Source organism: Clytia hemisphaerica, unplaced genomic scaffold (genome assembly GCF_902728285.1).
Source record: "Clytia hemisphaerica strain Z4C2 unplaced genomic scaffold, Clytia hemisphaerica genome assembly, whole genome shotgun sequence".
NCBI classification, from domain to species: domain Eukaryota; kingdom Metazoa; phylum Cnidaria; class Hydrozoa; order Leptothecata; family Clytiidae; genus Clytia; species Clytia hemisphaerica.
In genome coordinates, this window is record NW_027104297.1 from 735164 (window position 1) to 750989 (window position 15826).

The window sequence follows — 15826 nt, forward strand, 5'->3', positions numbered from 1 at the left end:
ACTCAGAGTTAAATCTCTACCCTTCTTACCTAAATTAGAGCGCTTCCAAATCATCGTTTGTGGTTACAAGATTATCTAGGATTTCCCTTTTTTCTCAAATATTACGACCATAATTATACCGACAGAAAAAAGGGCAGTGGTAGGCCCATCACAGCTACAACTTGAGAAAACGCTGAATTGGTCGAGGAGCTGATTTGTTCACAAGAAGAAGAACCCGGCTCTCACAGTTCCATCAGGCAGATTGCACCATAACTTTCTATCGGAAGGTCTTCAGTTCAACGTCTGGTGAAAAAAAGAAAACTTCATTGTTATAAACGTATGAGAACACCTCAACTTACAGATGGTTGTCGCCAGAGAAGAACCGATCGCGCAACAAAGTTATCCCGTCGTACAAAGATATAAATATGAATTCTTGAGAAACGCTCAAAATTTCGAAGTTTTTTTGGGACACCCGATATTACTCAGCTCGGAGGTTTTCATGCTTCCTTAGAAATTGTTAAAAAGATAAATTGTCAACATACTTTTAAGACCTATTTTAATGAAATTAAAGGATCGTTCAAGAAAAACTAAGGTAATGAGGTTTAAAAGATTTTTCTTTCATTCAGTTATTTTGTGTTTTTCTTACTATGGATGAGCTTCATAATAGGCTCACTGGATTCATACCAAGTTTTATTAAAACAAACTTTTGACGGCATTAAATTGCTATAATGTTCTTGCAGTACTAATCGAGGCTTCTTTGGACATCGTACCTCTATACCCATGAAATCACAGCGCACAAGAGGTAGAAAATCATTTTTCAAGAAAGCTGGTCGGCCATCAGGAATAAACAAAATTGTGTCGTGATAATCAGTGTAGACGAACAAATCGAGATGCCACTGGCGATGTATGAGACGAGCTGTAGGATCGGTGAATGAACATTGACCTTCATAGTCTGGAACCTCCTTCCCTTTGCAACTAAACCGACGTCGCATATGATACGGTTTTCTCCAATCCTTTGTGAAGTATAAATGTACACCATTATCGTCGTAAGAATCCCAAGACATTTTACGGACCCGAATAGAAAGATTGAACAATGTTTCCAAGTCGTCATTATGAACACGGATATCGGTGTCAGCATCGTAAGGAATCGTTTCTTCATCACGCCACGCACCAAGTAATGAACCAAAATCCAGAAAGTAACGAATGTTATTAGCTTTTGCAATTTCTTGCCATTTTCTGATGAGAAATAAAAAACCCATCCGATCCGTGTTAATACCACACGTCTCGTCTCCATAATCACGATATGGTTTGGAATCATTTCTGTCAAGCCACGCTAGTTCGTTTTCATCTTCACTCAGTTTTTCTTTTTCTTCACTCTCTTTGTTTTGTGTGGAAGAAGAAGATGGTGATGAGGAGTGTCTTCCGCTTCTGCGCAACAAACGGTTGATCTTGTGCAATTCCGTGGAAAGGTTGCTTTCACGTTGCGTGTCGAACACGATGTAGATGGTGATGACAGTGAGCATGAGGAGAGCGAAGAAACGAACTTCGATATTCATCATAGTGGTGAAAGCTGACCCTCCTCGTCGATTCTTCTCCATCACACAAATAATTTTCACTGAAAATAGTAAGAGTAATTATTAATTTAATACATCACGGCTGCTCTCGGTAAAGTTATTTTCAAATCCATTAATGCAAGGACAGTAAAATGATACATGATCTTATCATTGCAATCCGTATTCCCTAGGAAATGACCTATGCAACTCCAAATCCGACATTTATCATCGTTTGAAACATAAAAAAGTACCGTTACACTTCCATACTCATCTTACTTCAACCATATTATCCAGTTGTTTATTTGTGTTAATTGAATTGAAGGAAGTTGTATCATGCTTTTACAGGATGCAACATAATAACTTCCAATCGATTTCTATTCATCGAAAATGAGAAGTTGGTAATTCTTATGGTTAAAGAAACACATTATATGATAATTGCACGGTAGTTATGTTGCAAAATGTATAATTAGTATACTGATCAAAAGAGTGATCAGCTATTTGTCATTTTCAGATATGTTATAAAGTGTAGGTTATTACAAAACCCGGGGGGGCACTAGGTTTGCGGACTGACGGTATGTGCGGGTCAAAAATTGGCTTTTAAAATTGCACCCTTACAGTGCAGCAAAAATCAGTGAAAATCATACCCTTAGAGTGTATTTTCCCCAAAATTTTCTATCCTTTTCGTGCAAAAAATGGTCAAAATTCTAGCATTTTTGGTCAAAATATCTAGATTTTTCAAAAATTTTCTGAAATTTCTACCCTTACAGTGCATCTCTAGTTTTTCCAACCCTTACAACGCATTTTAAACACACTGGAAAAGGTACCCTTAGGACCTGCACATACCCGTCGGTCTTTTTGCCCAGCTGCCCCCCCCCCCCGGGTTACAAAACGAAAAGTCACTTACACTATATTTGAAATGACCAGATTAAAATCAATCAACAGGAAAGGGACTTTATTCCAAAAACAAACAATCTCATATTCCTTTCTCGGATCGAATGTTCAACTCGTCCAGATTTTCCTTTCGTAGGAGATATAATCGGTAATAGTCGCGCGGCTGAGGTCGAAAAACGTTTCATTTCGTGATACATCTTTTAGATTCCAAAAAAAACAACGGAAACTCGCGAATTAGTATGTGTAGATTACAAAATCAAAAAGTTTCCACGATATTATCGTGCAAGTAACGAGTAATTGGCGATTTTTTGCGTTTCCAGGCAAAATTGCAAGGCCTGGAAATTCATGATTTGGGGGGGGGGTCTTCAATTTAAAAAAAGACCTATATCACATGATAGAGCTCTTCAAACTGAGCAAAAAAGTGTATTACACCAAAGTCCCAACTTCTCTAGATCAAAATTTATTGGCCTATTTGTGGTAAAAAACTGATGGAAAACAGGGAATTTCCCCACAATCTACATTAATTTATGCAAAATTAAACACCTTTTTGACCACAAATAGGCCCATAACTTTTGATCTAGAGAAGTTGGGACTTTGGTGTAATACACTTTTTTGCTCAGTTTGAAGAGCTCTATCATGTGATATAGGTCTTTTTTTAATTTGAAGACCCCCCCCCCAAATCATGAATTTCCAGGCCTTGCAATTTTGCCTGGAAACGCAAAAAATTGCCATTTACTCGTTACTTGCACGATAATATCGTGGAAACTTTTTGATTTAGGAATCTGCATATACTAATTCGAGAGTTTCCATCGAAAAAAGTGGAATCTAAAAGGTGTATCACGAAAATCATTTTCTAGCCACTTTTTTCGACCTCAGCCGCGCGACTATAATAATGGTGGTTGTTTTTATGCCAACACTATACTAAGTCAGCTTAGAAGAATTTTAAGGAGTTAAACCAGTTTCTTGCGAATAAAAGTATTCCCATAAAATGGTCTTGTGTTTTAACCTGTTTATTTATTTGTATCAATCTATTTGTATAAGGCTGAAAAAGCTAACAACACAAATACCGTAAGCACCACAGTTTGGTTTTATCTTAAAGTTAACCTGTGGTGACAGTGGTGGCAGACAATGATTGAAGAGTACATTTAAAAAAATATTCCTTCTCTCTCTGACACGGCGGTAAAAACAGTGTTACCCGATCCCACTCACACTTATTTAGCCTGGAAAACCAACTTTTTTACATAGTCTAGTTTATGATATTTTTGCTGCTTGTTTAACGCTTGGCGCAGGTAACTCGCCTGCATGGACATTTTTCCCTGCAATGCAGGTTCGGCCTGATTGGCCAGCTTTTGGCGTATTACTTAGCAGTACTTCCGCGCGCATTTTGATAATTTCGATGCGCGCGCATAATTTATGGAAAAAGCTGACTCTGCAGAAAAAAGGAAAACAAATGAAAATACGCCTTTGCGGGGTTCACGACGCCATTTTGTAGGCGGAGCAAATTTTGCGTGATACGCGGGGCAAAGTCCAGACGGGGATTCCTTCGATACAAAATGTCAATCAAATGTAAACAAAACAAAAACAAAACAAGACGACTCAGAGTCGAAAATTTCGCACAGTGTTTGATTATTTATAGATGAAATAATCATTTTAAACGACCGGGACTGGGGGAGTACTAGGGTTAGAGAATGTCAGGTCAGACCTGAGAAAAACTGGCTCCAACAGAGAATAAAGTTATCCTTACAGAGACAAGGCAAAAAAGTGACTCTAAGAACATTTTTCAAAAAAATTTCTAACCTTCTAGAGATCTTTTTTTGACCTTTCAAGTTTCGTACCTTAAATAATTCAGAGAGATTTGGGAAGGTCAAAAACCAAACCTTAGCATCAGCACATACCTGGCACCTATTAATGTCTAAGTACTCCCTCCCCCTTTACTATTAAAAGAATGCAATAAATAGAACTAGGCTAGAGCTAGAGCTTTATTGCCACCTAAATGTGAACTGTCCCAGTGTGGCCAAGTTACAGTCCAAATCAGTTTTTGCTGCCAATATATATGAAATTGTATATAGTTTGTATATATAGTTTTGTATATAGAACCTGACCTGTGTTGACAAATAAACAATAATATCAATCTGACAAAGTTATATACAAAAATTTACAAAAATACAAAAGGTACCTTGTAGATAAATCGAATTTAAACCAAATTAAACCAAAACATATCAAAAAGCTCAAACTCTATATTCTGTTATTTTGGTCATGTTTGCTATTATCAATATTTTAGCCCACAAGGCTGTACAGTAACTTTTTATCTTAGAGAGGTACGTGAAATTTGTGCAGAGATTTGAAATCCTCAATGTTGAAATGTACTATAGTTTTACGTCATCACAAGCAAAAAGTAACAATCCTAACTTTACTCATCTTCTTTCCTTTTTCTTCATAGTTTCTCAATATTTCAAAAAATTTTAGTCATATTAGATTGTTCACCCTCGTTCACCTCTAATGTATCTTTCCTGTATAACTTTCTACTTTAGCATAACTTGGTGCTAAGAATTTGTTTGAAAGGTAAAGAATCTACATACTTTTGGGACGACAGACTTTGATGACAGATACAATATAATGCAATCTCAATAAAACAAAATCAAACACAATCAACTGTGGCAGGCATTTAATTTTGATGATGCCTTGGAAAATAAATATATATAAAAAGAGTTTGATTAGACCATGAGGGCTATTTTTGGCAAAATATTGCAATTAGATAAGAAAAATAACTGTTTGAAAGCTTGAAAAAGCACTAATTTGGAAAATTACATGAAATATTCTAAATTTGCTGGAAATCAAAGTGAAATTTTTAAACCAATTTTCTTTCTGCAAAGTTTTTTACCTTTTTTAAAAAGCTAAAACTTTGTTACTACTGTTATTTTTTGAGAATTTTTTGAGAACCGTTGCCAGTAGGAATCGAAACCTTTGAAGCCTGTGTAGTATAGACCTTTTTTTAAAGAGGCAGCCATGTTGAATAATTATGTAGTCCAGCATTAAAACAATGATATAGCCATGCATAATTTTTAAAATATACATGATACAGTAATTATGTATGGCTGTATCATTGTTTTTATGCTGGACTACATAATTATTCAAACATGGCTGCCTCTTTAAAAAAAGGTCTATTCAAGGTTAATGACCACTATCCCACGAAGCGCCCATCCAACATGCCAGACTCTCCCATTCTATTTCTATTTCTATTATTTGATTAGCAAAAACTTTATACAAAGTTATTCTCGCCAATGTAACAAAAAATATGGTTAATAAAATGAAAAATATTAAGAATGTAGCCTAAATTTATAATATAAAAAATATAGAAATAATAAAATAATAAGTAATAAATAGTAAAAATCAATTCGATACAATCGATATCCCTTTCCAATCGATTACTAATCGATAAGTAATTGATGGATCGGATATCGATTGTTTTTGATAATCGATAGCCAATTATAATCAAGATTTTACGGGAAGCTTTTGATTGGCTATCAATTGATGGATTTTCCATCGATTTACTCTAAAGCTGTTTGATATTGTTCGCAATCAATCGACAGCCAATCAACGAAAAACCAATCTATTATCAGTTAGAATAGTCTCGATTACCTATCAATTCAATGATTATTGAGATCAATCGATATCCAATCAATCGGTTGGTTAGCGATTACCGTAAATTGGTCTAATATGTCGACTCCCCTCCTCTAATTCCGACTCCCTTTTTATCAGCTGCAATTTATAGAAAGATTGAAACTGTTTTTCTTTGCTTATATATACAGTGGTCAGAGAGGAATAATCCTTTTTCAATCAAGTGATTCAAGCTTTCATATTATTCCTTTCTCTAAAGAAGGGTGTCGGAATTTAAACGAGGGATGTCGTTATTAGACCAACTACTTACAGTAGTCATCGATTGGAAATAGTTATCTAGAGTGGGAGAGTCTGGAAACTGACACATCTCACCTACATACCGTGAAGTCGGGTAACTTGCATCAATGGAGGGAAACTTGCATAGCCATCAATCAAATGACTGACCAATCAAAGCAACAAAATTTCAAAACAAATGAACTATGCAGCTCCGCACACAGCTCTACTCTATCATTTTTGTTTTGATTTTAACTTTGTATTTAATGACCAGGCGGGTCATTCACATTCATTTGAGGGCCAGAGGGCTATGCATGTTTGCCTCCACTGATGCAAGGTAAATACCCGATCTCATCCCCTGCCATAAATTTTTCTGTGAAATACTTAGTAAATAATAATCTGTCTTACAACACAACTTAATCAAATATCAACAAATAATTATACCTGTAAAAATGAAGATCATACTTGTCTGTTGTCTGTGTTGTTGTGTGTAGTGATTTTCGAGGACAGTTCTTTAATTGTAAGATTAATATCACTTTATTGGTGCATTAACTAACTACACAAACATAAAATACTATGCTAAAAGAAATATAATCCTCTTTAAGTACTCTAAAAACACTAAAAACATGACAAAAATACAAAAAAACAGAGCAAGTCTGACAGCATGCTGAAATCCGCCATTAAAAAAAAGAGCATAATGTTTACGAATGCTTGGTCACGCCTACCAAACACTTGCAGACCGGAATCATTGAATTTTATCTTAGCGAGTGAGTCCATATTTCAGAATTTTCGAGAATGTTCTAGAAGTTTCAACTACTTTCGTTTTCTAATTTTTCTTCCGCACCGCCGCCGCCGCCACGAAAGCCTATCGTAATACTTTCGCTATGCGAAATTAATAATAAAATAATTCAACTCTGTGGTGGAATCAAGATGGGGAAAAATGATCATTGTTGTGTCTCAGGCTGCAAGAACGATAAAAGATATATCAATAACACCGTTAAAAGGAGTCATGTTGCTAAATTGAAATGGCACAGGTTCACCAGCCACCAGGATATCAGAAAGGAATGGACGAGACAGGTGAGGAGAGGGAGACCAGACTTTTCACCTGGGCAATGGACTTTTGTGTGCTCGAACCACTTTCCTGATGGAGAACCAACAACACAAAATCCATTTCCGAAATTATTCATGACGACTGCATCCATTAAAAACAAAACTCCAACTAAAAGGCGAAGTGTTTGGGAGTGCAGGAGAAAGCTTATAATGACACCACCAAATACAGACACCAATACACCAACTATCCTTTCAACCATTACCGTTGGTTTTCGAAGGCACATCAACAGGGATACACTTAAAAACCACTGATTGAGGGCTAACAATATGCAGTTCTCGTAAAAGAGTAGAAACAGAGTCGTCAGTAATGGCTTGTAAAGCTGGTTGAGCAGGGTGAAATTTTTGCAGTTCTTTCGCACGTAAACCTTCTCTGTTAATGTCAATGTTAATCTTTTTGTCATCTGAGCGAATTTTTTTCCGAATTGCAATATCTTTAACTTGTTTTGGAACAATGTCTCTCTTTGTTCTTTTGTTCCAGTCACATGAAACATCAGTACAAGCTGGATCAAGGTAGCCTTTTTGATTTCCATACTCCATTTTATACAAAACAGCAATGACATGATTACACGAGCGGCTACTACCCCCTACTACCAGCCATACAGCTACACCAGCAAGTCAAAATCAAAACAGGATCTTTTTGAATAGCTATCCACAAATGTTTTGTATCACTGACCGTCAATGAAGCTTGTACTTTAGAATACATGAAAACTTTGTTTTTTGATGATGAAGGCTCGTACATGTAGATCGGATGGACAAACCCACTATCAAAGTAAGAAAAAGCTTTTTGGTCTTTGTATCTACCAACATAGTCAATATCAAAATCCCGCACTTTCAAAATATAATTGAAGATATTTCCCAAATCTAATTTTGGCCATTTTAAAAAATCATCTGAATGTTTCTCTGTCTCGATCGAAAGAGGGTCACATATCTTGAACTCTTTCAGTCTTTTATCATATTCAGCTGCCAAAGCCTTCTTTTGATCTTCTAGTGTTCCAATAATTATTGGTAATTTATTTTCGTAGGAATAGAAAGCCCTGGCAACAAGAATTACCTTTTTACCAGTGACTTCCATAACTCGCATTGAGAGATAATCAGTCAAATTATTGAGACCAAGGTCCATAAAATCTTCATATACTTTCATTGACATTGTAATAATTTGTTATATTTCTACAGCTGAAATGAAAGAGAAAATTATCACAACACAACTCTGAGTTTCAAACGCACTCACTGTTTTTCTTGACCAAAAAGAAAACCTATATATCCTTTATAAAAATCAAATCAAAGATATCAGACAGAGAAGATATGTATTATGTTTTCATCTGTGAATTAACTTTCACTTTCCGTTGTTCAAGATGCAAGTGGTGATTCTGTTTTGTTTACATTTTTTGTTGTCGCGAAGGAATCCTCTTTTGAACTTTGCCCCAACCCACTGAAATTTTCTCGATCCCGCCATATTTTTGCTCCGCTTACAAAATGGCGTCGTGAACCCCAAAAAGGCGTATGAAAACATAGATTCATTTCGAAAAAAAATGGCTGTTGGCTGGAAGTCTAAATACATGTGGCTGATGTTTTGATGTGGTTTTTAGTAGTTTTGAAAGTCTTTAGAGCTTGTGAAAGAGTTTTTATGGTAAGTTGATTATGTGTGTTTGCCTGGGCTTCCAAAGTTCAGCAAGCCTGTCAACAAGGGTTCACACACAGACTTTTTATAACATTCTGTGTCAGACTAAATCTACCTGCACCAAGCTCTATAATTTTAGAACTTTGCGAGGTGAGGTTTGTTTTTTCTAAGATTATGAGTTTGGATTCCCAGGCTAACACTTATTGATGAATACGTTTCTTTAATCGATTTCTAATTATAGAAAACTTGTATGTTTTGTCTTGAGATAGCTTTCTTTCATCGAATCTTTTTTACGCGTCATATTTGTGATTTGATTGGCGATTGGTGATTTAAAGTCTATTGTGGCTAAAAGTGTGTTTTGTGATGTGGAATTAGGGAAAGGGGTTTTGCTTCCATTTTGCGTCCATTTGATCAAATTCTACTCTAATAAAGAAAAAGACATTTGTAAGTTCTTGAGAGAAGATAGCACTTTTTTTGTAAAAAGTCATTATTGCCACCGGAGGAAGCCTAAAGCTTCTGAGGATGGCATTCATAGCTTCACGCATAAGGAAGTTGGGCAAATATCTCATAATTTTGCGCGCGTTTTCAGTATTTTAGTTCCGTTTAACGGTAGCATTCTTATCTTACGGTTTCTCTATTGTTTTATAATCATAAAAAAGACTTTACCGGAGTTATTTTGATATGATTACTCATTTTGAAATGTCAGTTTGTCTTTTTCTTATCCCTGGAGAGTTAAATGAATCTAAGGAAATTCCCTTTTCTGGGAAATTCCCTTTTTACACCACAAGTAGTTATTAAGCGCTCTTCATAGGTTAAAAATATTACTCTAAACGTGTACATTAGTTAAATAACATGAGAAGAGCAGTATCTTCATATATATACGCTTTTTATAGGAAAAACCAGTAAGCCACATGATTCTGGCTGGGCTGCTCTTAAATTTATGTGCGTTTTCAGCCTTATATGTCAATATTAATCAAAATGGAACTCTACTTCTCAGTAATTTCTGAAATCTGAGGTTCAGATTCTTCTTAGTTTGTTCTTAGGTTTTGGCCAAATTTCATCCTCGTATTCTTATGAAATTGTTCTTATAGAAAAACGTTTAGAAAGAGAAAGAAAGTTTAGCGCCGCAGGTGATTTTTTGGAAGTCTCTTTATGAAGAAAATAGTTTGTAAAGATTTTAAAGTTACCGAATTACCGAAGTTTTACGAGTAAGTACCGAAATACCGTCACTGGCAGCATTTCAAATACCGGAATACCGCACATTTTTTCTTAAAATTCCGAAATACCGGATATAAAAAAGTCACCTTGAACCCCCCTTTCTCTTAACGAAATTTGACAGATTTGAAATTTTAGTGGCATCTTTTTAATATACAAGTGCAAAAGAACGTAAAACAAATGCTCATTATAATACATGAAATTTTTTAGTTACAAATTTCCACTAACTATTTCTATTAATTGCTTTTTTATGATATTTTTTTAGATAACAAATTAAGAATATTGCAACTTTTATTTTGATTATCTTTCAAAAATGGGAAAGCTCAAAAAAGTAAGGAATTTTGAAATCAAAGTCGCTGTGAATTCTTCATTTTATTCATACCTGTGATCAATTGTTTTGATTCATTTTTTACATGCATGAATACTAGCAGAAAAAAAACTTTCCATTCAACCTTCAGTTAATGTGCTGATTTCAATGCCTCTGTATGAATGAATGCTTAGATTGTTCTGAGAACATCTTCATTTTTATGAGAAAGAAGGTCTTTAAAACATAACGGGTTGGAGATGCATCAAATATGAGTGAACTTTTGGAAAAGTATCAATACTGGATAAGAATACACCTTGCTGTGGAAATCTTCATCAAAAGGGGACTCCTGCGTTTCTTGCACAATGAGGGCAAGGATCCATCATATAACGGTCTTACTTCTGACCCACCTAAACTCTTTCATGAAATGAATTTACTGAAAACAAAGAAGTCTTTGCAGAAAGTTGTCAAGAAGGACCAATGGGACAAACTGTGTCCAAAAAACAAACTATCGTCTTCAGAAAATTGGGATATCACGCTCATTTGCATCGTCATCTTAAACACATCCAGCTTACCAAAACCAAAAGGAGGATGGAAAAAAACTCTACCAGGTGAGTTGGTTATAGCAAAATACTTTGAATGCCAAACCTTCCATAAAGAATCGCATTTCTTCTGTCACTTGTAAATATCTGAAACGAGTTTCTTTCTAGGAAATTCTTGGTCTAACTCCCAAGCTTGTAACAGTTAGCCAGTCATTAACTTTCATTTCTCTAATGTTTCTTTTTAATCGATTCTTAAAATCAAAGTGTGTCGGGAAAAACCAAAATATGTAATGATATCTGCATTCTTGTGGACCGTTCAACGTAGAAAAATTAGCATGGAATGTTCTGTGCTGACACTGTTTCGTTTTCATCTTTTCTAATTTGTTAGTTGGGTTTTGATTTGTTCGGCCTCCATTCAAGATCCTAGATAATTTCTTTTGCATTTATCAGATTGTGCTCGATGTGCTTTCTATCACAGCATGATATTCACAAACTGTGATACTCGCTGTTAGGGAGTGGTCAGAAAGTATCTACTAGGGTGGGGTGGAGGATTTCAGGGGGGTTGGAAATTTTTTTTGAGGGTTTAGGGGTTGGCTCCAAAATATTTTCAATGGAAAGGGGGGTGCGAAATATTTTTGGCCGACTTAAGATATAACTCAAATGGAGATAGATCAAATTTTATGGTTTCACATTTGAAATCTTTTTTTATTGCTAATTCTGTATTCATCAAATATCGGCTATTTCGGTTATAGGTCTTAACATTGTGTAAAATATGGTTCAATTGACTAAGAGAGAATGTTTGTGAATGGATCCTCCATCTTACAATTTCATATGTCAGCATAGTCTAGCCTTTTTAAAAAGAGCTGAAAATAATGCTTTTAGCGAACAAAGTGGTTGAAAACTGAAATTTTTTTCCTGTCGCCGCAAACCATGGCTGCGCCTCCTTAATCTCTGATGAGATTTACATTTAAACGCAACTCAAAATATTACTCCTGTGATATCAAAATATTGTATATGCAAAGAAAGACTTTACTTTCAAATTCCACATGATTTAGACATTGAAAACCTCATTTCTGGGCAGAATCAGTCCGAAAAAGAGCTATGTTTGAAGTAAATCAGGAGTCCAAAATCCAAATTTTCTCATGTCTCCTTCGTCACTATATCCTTTGCCCCTGCACGTTTGTAATCAAGCCACTTGATGCCTTCTATATTAATGTAGTCCTCCCCACATGACTGCACAACATTTTGAAATTGAGACGTATAGGATCACTCACAATATGGAAATTTACTGTATTAAATCCGATTTATATGTGACAAGTCACCCTTATCTAAAAGTAAGTAAAGTAAGTATAACCCTCATCTTATTAATCAGTCAGTTAAAGTGTAGGAGAAAAAATTTTAGCAAAGGGGGGAGATGCAAAATTTTTTTTCAACCCTTTTGAGGGGGGGCGTCGAAAAAACTTTCCAGGTTAGGGGTGGGGGTGCGAAATTATTTTCCGATTTTTTTAAATATCCTCCACTCCCCCCTAAAATCAAAGATTCTCCAAAGGAGGAGGTGTTTAATTTCTAATTTATTTCCAATTTTTCACAAATTTCAGAAGAATCAGATATGTCAAGAGGAGCAGCTGTTTTGAGAAGTCGACAACTTCGGAACGAAATTAACCACGGTTCATTAAAAGACCTATCCACAGAAGAGCAATTCCTGGACAAGTGGCAGACCATCTCAGATATTTTGCATATTCTTTTGGACGGTGAAGATTTCACAAGGTTTCAAGCATTTAAAACAGAAGATTTGACGGGCTTCTCTGTCAAAGCGTTTAAAATGATCAACAATCGAATTAACGAAGAAAAACAGACGTCTGAAAACCGAAAACATCTTCAAGAAAGGTTGAAAGAGTTGAATGAAATCAGAGAATTGGTGAATGAATGGAAATCTCATTCTTTCGGTACGTACTAATGGTGGGGACTCTCCTTCTTACTAATTTAATTGTTTTACAAGCTAAACAGTCAATAAAATATCGATTGGTTGGATAAACATAAAAATTAAGTGAAATTTAGCTTGAGAACTATGCTAAAATTGACCAGGCTTTAGTCGATAAATAACATATTTAATTAAGAAAGGCTAGCTCGAAACACATTCCAAGTTTTCGAAATAAAGGATAGGCTGGTACTGATCAGGGTTTACTTAGTGTCATAGAATTCAGCGTATAAATGGAGCTAATTATAAACCTCCGAATACATTTTATTTTTAATCAGTGCAAGTGAATTCATATAAAAACCAATTGACCGATGGAAGTAGTTTACTCAACACCAATCTGACCGACATTCAAGCTGCTTATTATACTGTTCGATGTTCAGTTGCTATGGAAAATTTCACCAAGTGGCCAATCATGTTGCAGAGATGTCAAGTCAAACATGGTTTCTTCAATGCTCCACCACGTGACATCCACCCTGGGATGAGGGAAGGGTTTGCTTTTCACAAATCCTACCTGGCAACATTTGGTTGTTGGATCGCATGTTCTTACGTCATCAACGATAAATATTTTCACCTCTCAATCTATCAACCGTACACCATCAATAACAAGTACCAAAACAAGTTAGCAATGGTTATCAATGAAACGCATGACGTCAGCGCTGAGCAAGTTTTGGAATCTCATGATAAAGACAACGAATCTCAAGGTAGTACTGTAATGTTGTAAGCATTACAGCACAGAAAGGTTCAAAAATTTTCTCATACAAGACAACCCCTTCACATAGATCCGGCAGGATTTTTCAGCCAGTGAGAGTAAAAATAACGGATCAAAACACGATGGGTATTGATATTTCAATATTTCAATATGGCTGGGGGTTTGAATTATATTGTTTTTGAGCCAGAAAATTCAGTGGGGATGGAAAAAATAGCACGATGATTTACAGTGAGGATTTGCTTATCTGATTATCATCAGCAGGGACAAAAATTAGAGTATAGTTTTGCACTGGGGACAATATTTTCACCAATCTTTCCAGTGGGTCTGTGGGAAGGCAGTGTTATAAGCAAAGTTTCCAAACATGTTAAAGTTTCTACACTAACATTCCTCATCTAGAGCCCCCAAAAGGCCTTGGAATGAAAGTCATGTCAGAGAAGGGAGCATGATATTAGAAACCTATCCATAGGAAAGCCTAATCTTGCTCGTTTCTCCTCAGATAAAACAACGATCAGGATTCAGGAACGCGACATCTGCATCGTAGGAGAAATGGGCAATGCATACAAAGCACAATGTAGCATCAAAATCTACCCCAAGGAGTTCGCGAATTTGACTGACCTACTCCAAAAACAACAAGTCGACAATGATACTTACCATGAATTCATAAAACTAAAATTCAGCACGAAAATCAAAAGGAAATCAGCAAAGACCAAAAAGCAAGGTAAGTTTGCAGTTCAAACGTTCAGCTTTGACGGGGGGAATAATACGGCAACCAAAATTCGATTAACCAAATCTGATAAAAGAAGATGTAAAATATTGAAACGTCCTTCTTTCAACTTTCAGACCTAAATGATGGATTGCTTCTGACTGGATTGAAAGTTGGGTCGAGCATGCAATCGACTTCACTAAGATCACTTCATTTAAGAAGCGTGGACGTTTCATGTTCAGGTTGCATCGAAAACTTCACTAAGTGGCAATTGTTCAAAGTGCGTTGTGACGTCATGCGTGGTTACGTTAGTTGTCCCTTTCAAGACGTGGCGACGGGAAGTAAAGAAATTTTTGCGTCACACGCACGTCAACATTTTGGTAACGGTACATACGTGCGTGTAACGTATTCTATCGAGAACAACGGATATTTCATACACTTGCTTTATTTTCTCCCTTCTTCTTTTGCTGTTTATTCCAACATGATGGCTATGATGACGTCACACAAAAAAGACGAGACAACAGAGGATATTTTGAAAAGTTGCACTAACAATCATTTCTATGGTGAAATAGAACCGTTGTGCTTGAAATCTGAAGCTGAAGGTGTTTGTGTGGTGGGACTGATGGGGAGTGCTCAAAAGACCAACATCTATTTCACCATCTATCCGTTACAGTTCAAACATTTGGCAAAACATATCAAAGAGAGAATGGAGAAGAAAAAAAGCAAATCCCGAGAACTCTATGAAGGTTTCATAAAATCCCTTAGTTTAAACAGATATGATACTTCCTCCGTTGCAATGCAGGGATGTTTGTGATTAGAAGCTATTTTGGAAATCGCACAATACAAAAGTCCAAACACGAAATAATTCACAAAGACACCGATTAAAGATTGCAACAGATTGTTTACTTGGTTTCCAAAAAAGTAAATACTTCAATGAAAATTTCAAAAAAGACAACCTTGAAGTTTTCCCCAAGATTTAAACTTATTTTAATAGCTTTCAAATTATGTATCTTTAAAACTAAAAACCGTGGACAAAAGTTCTCACAAACCTAGTTGGACCAACTTCTACTGAAAAAAATGGCCAAAATAGAGAATTTGTGAAAAGGGGATGGGAAGATGATTTTAAAGCCAGCTGATTCTGTAACCCGATGTTTTTTTTTAAGAGAGAAAGAATCACATAGAAATTCAAGTAATAATTTATCGCTTTATATCTTTTATTTCATATTTACGAAAGTTTTTGTAACAATTATAATCACAGCAGATCATGCTATTGAATTTGTGAAGTCCTGTGCAGTCCAATCTTCCTTTTTGCAATTCCATTGGGCATTTGACC

At 35.7% G+C, this 15826-nt stretch overlaps 2 protein-coding genes across 2 annotated transcripts; one reads left to right on the plus strand and one right to left on the minus strand.

The window, feature by feature from the left end:
- Window positions 1–575: 575 nt before the first annotated feature.
- LOC136817300 (uncharacterized) lies at window positions 576–1860 on the minus strand. Its single transcript, XM_067073642.1, has 2 exons — window positions 1784–1860; window positions 576–1594 (listed from the first exon to the last, which is right to left on the minus strand). Exon 2 carries the CDS (start codon window positions 1575–1577, stop codon window positions 606–608), a length of 972 nt encoding a protein of 323 aa, XP_066929743.1. The 5' UTR covers window positions 1578–1594; window positions 1784–1860; the 3' UTR covers window positions 576–605.
- An 8660-nt stretch (window positions 1861–10520) lies between these two features.
- LOC136817302 (uncharacterized) lies at window positions 10521–15776 on the plus strand. Its single transcript, XM_067073643.1, has 5 exons — window positions 10521–11172; window positions 12702–13049; window positions 13360–13782; window positions 14287–14508; window positions 14631–15776. The coding sequence occupies exons 1-5, from the start codon at window positions 10833–10835 to the stop codon at window positions 15305–15307; spliced, it is 2010 nt and encodes a 669-aa protein (XP_066929744.1). The 5' UTR covers window positions 10521–10832; the 3' UTR covers window positions 15308–15776.
- The last annotated feature ends 50 nt before the right edge of the window (window positions 15777–15826 follow it).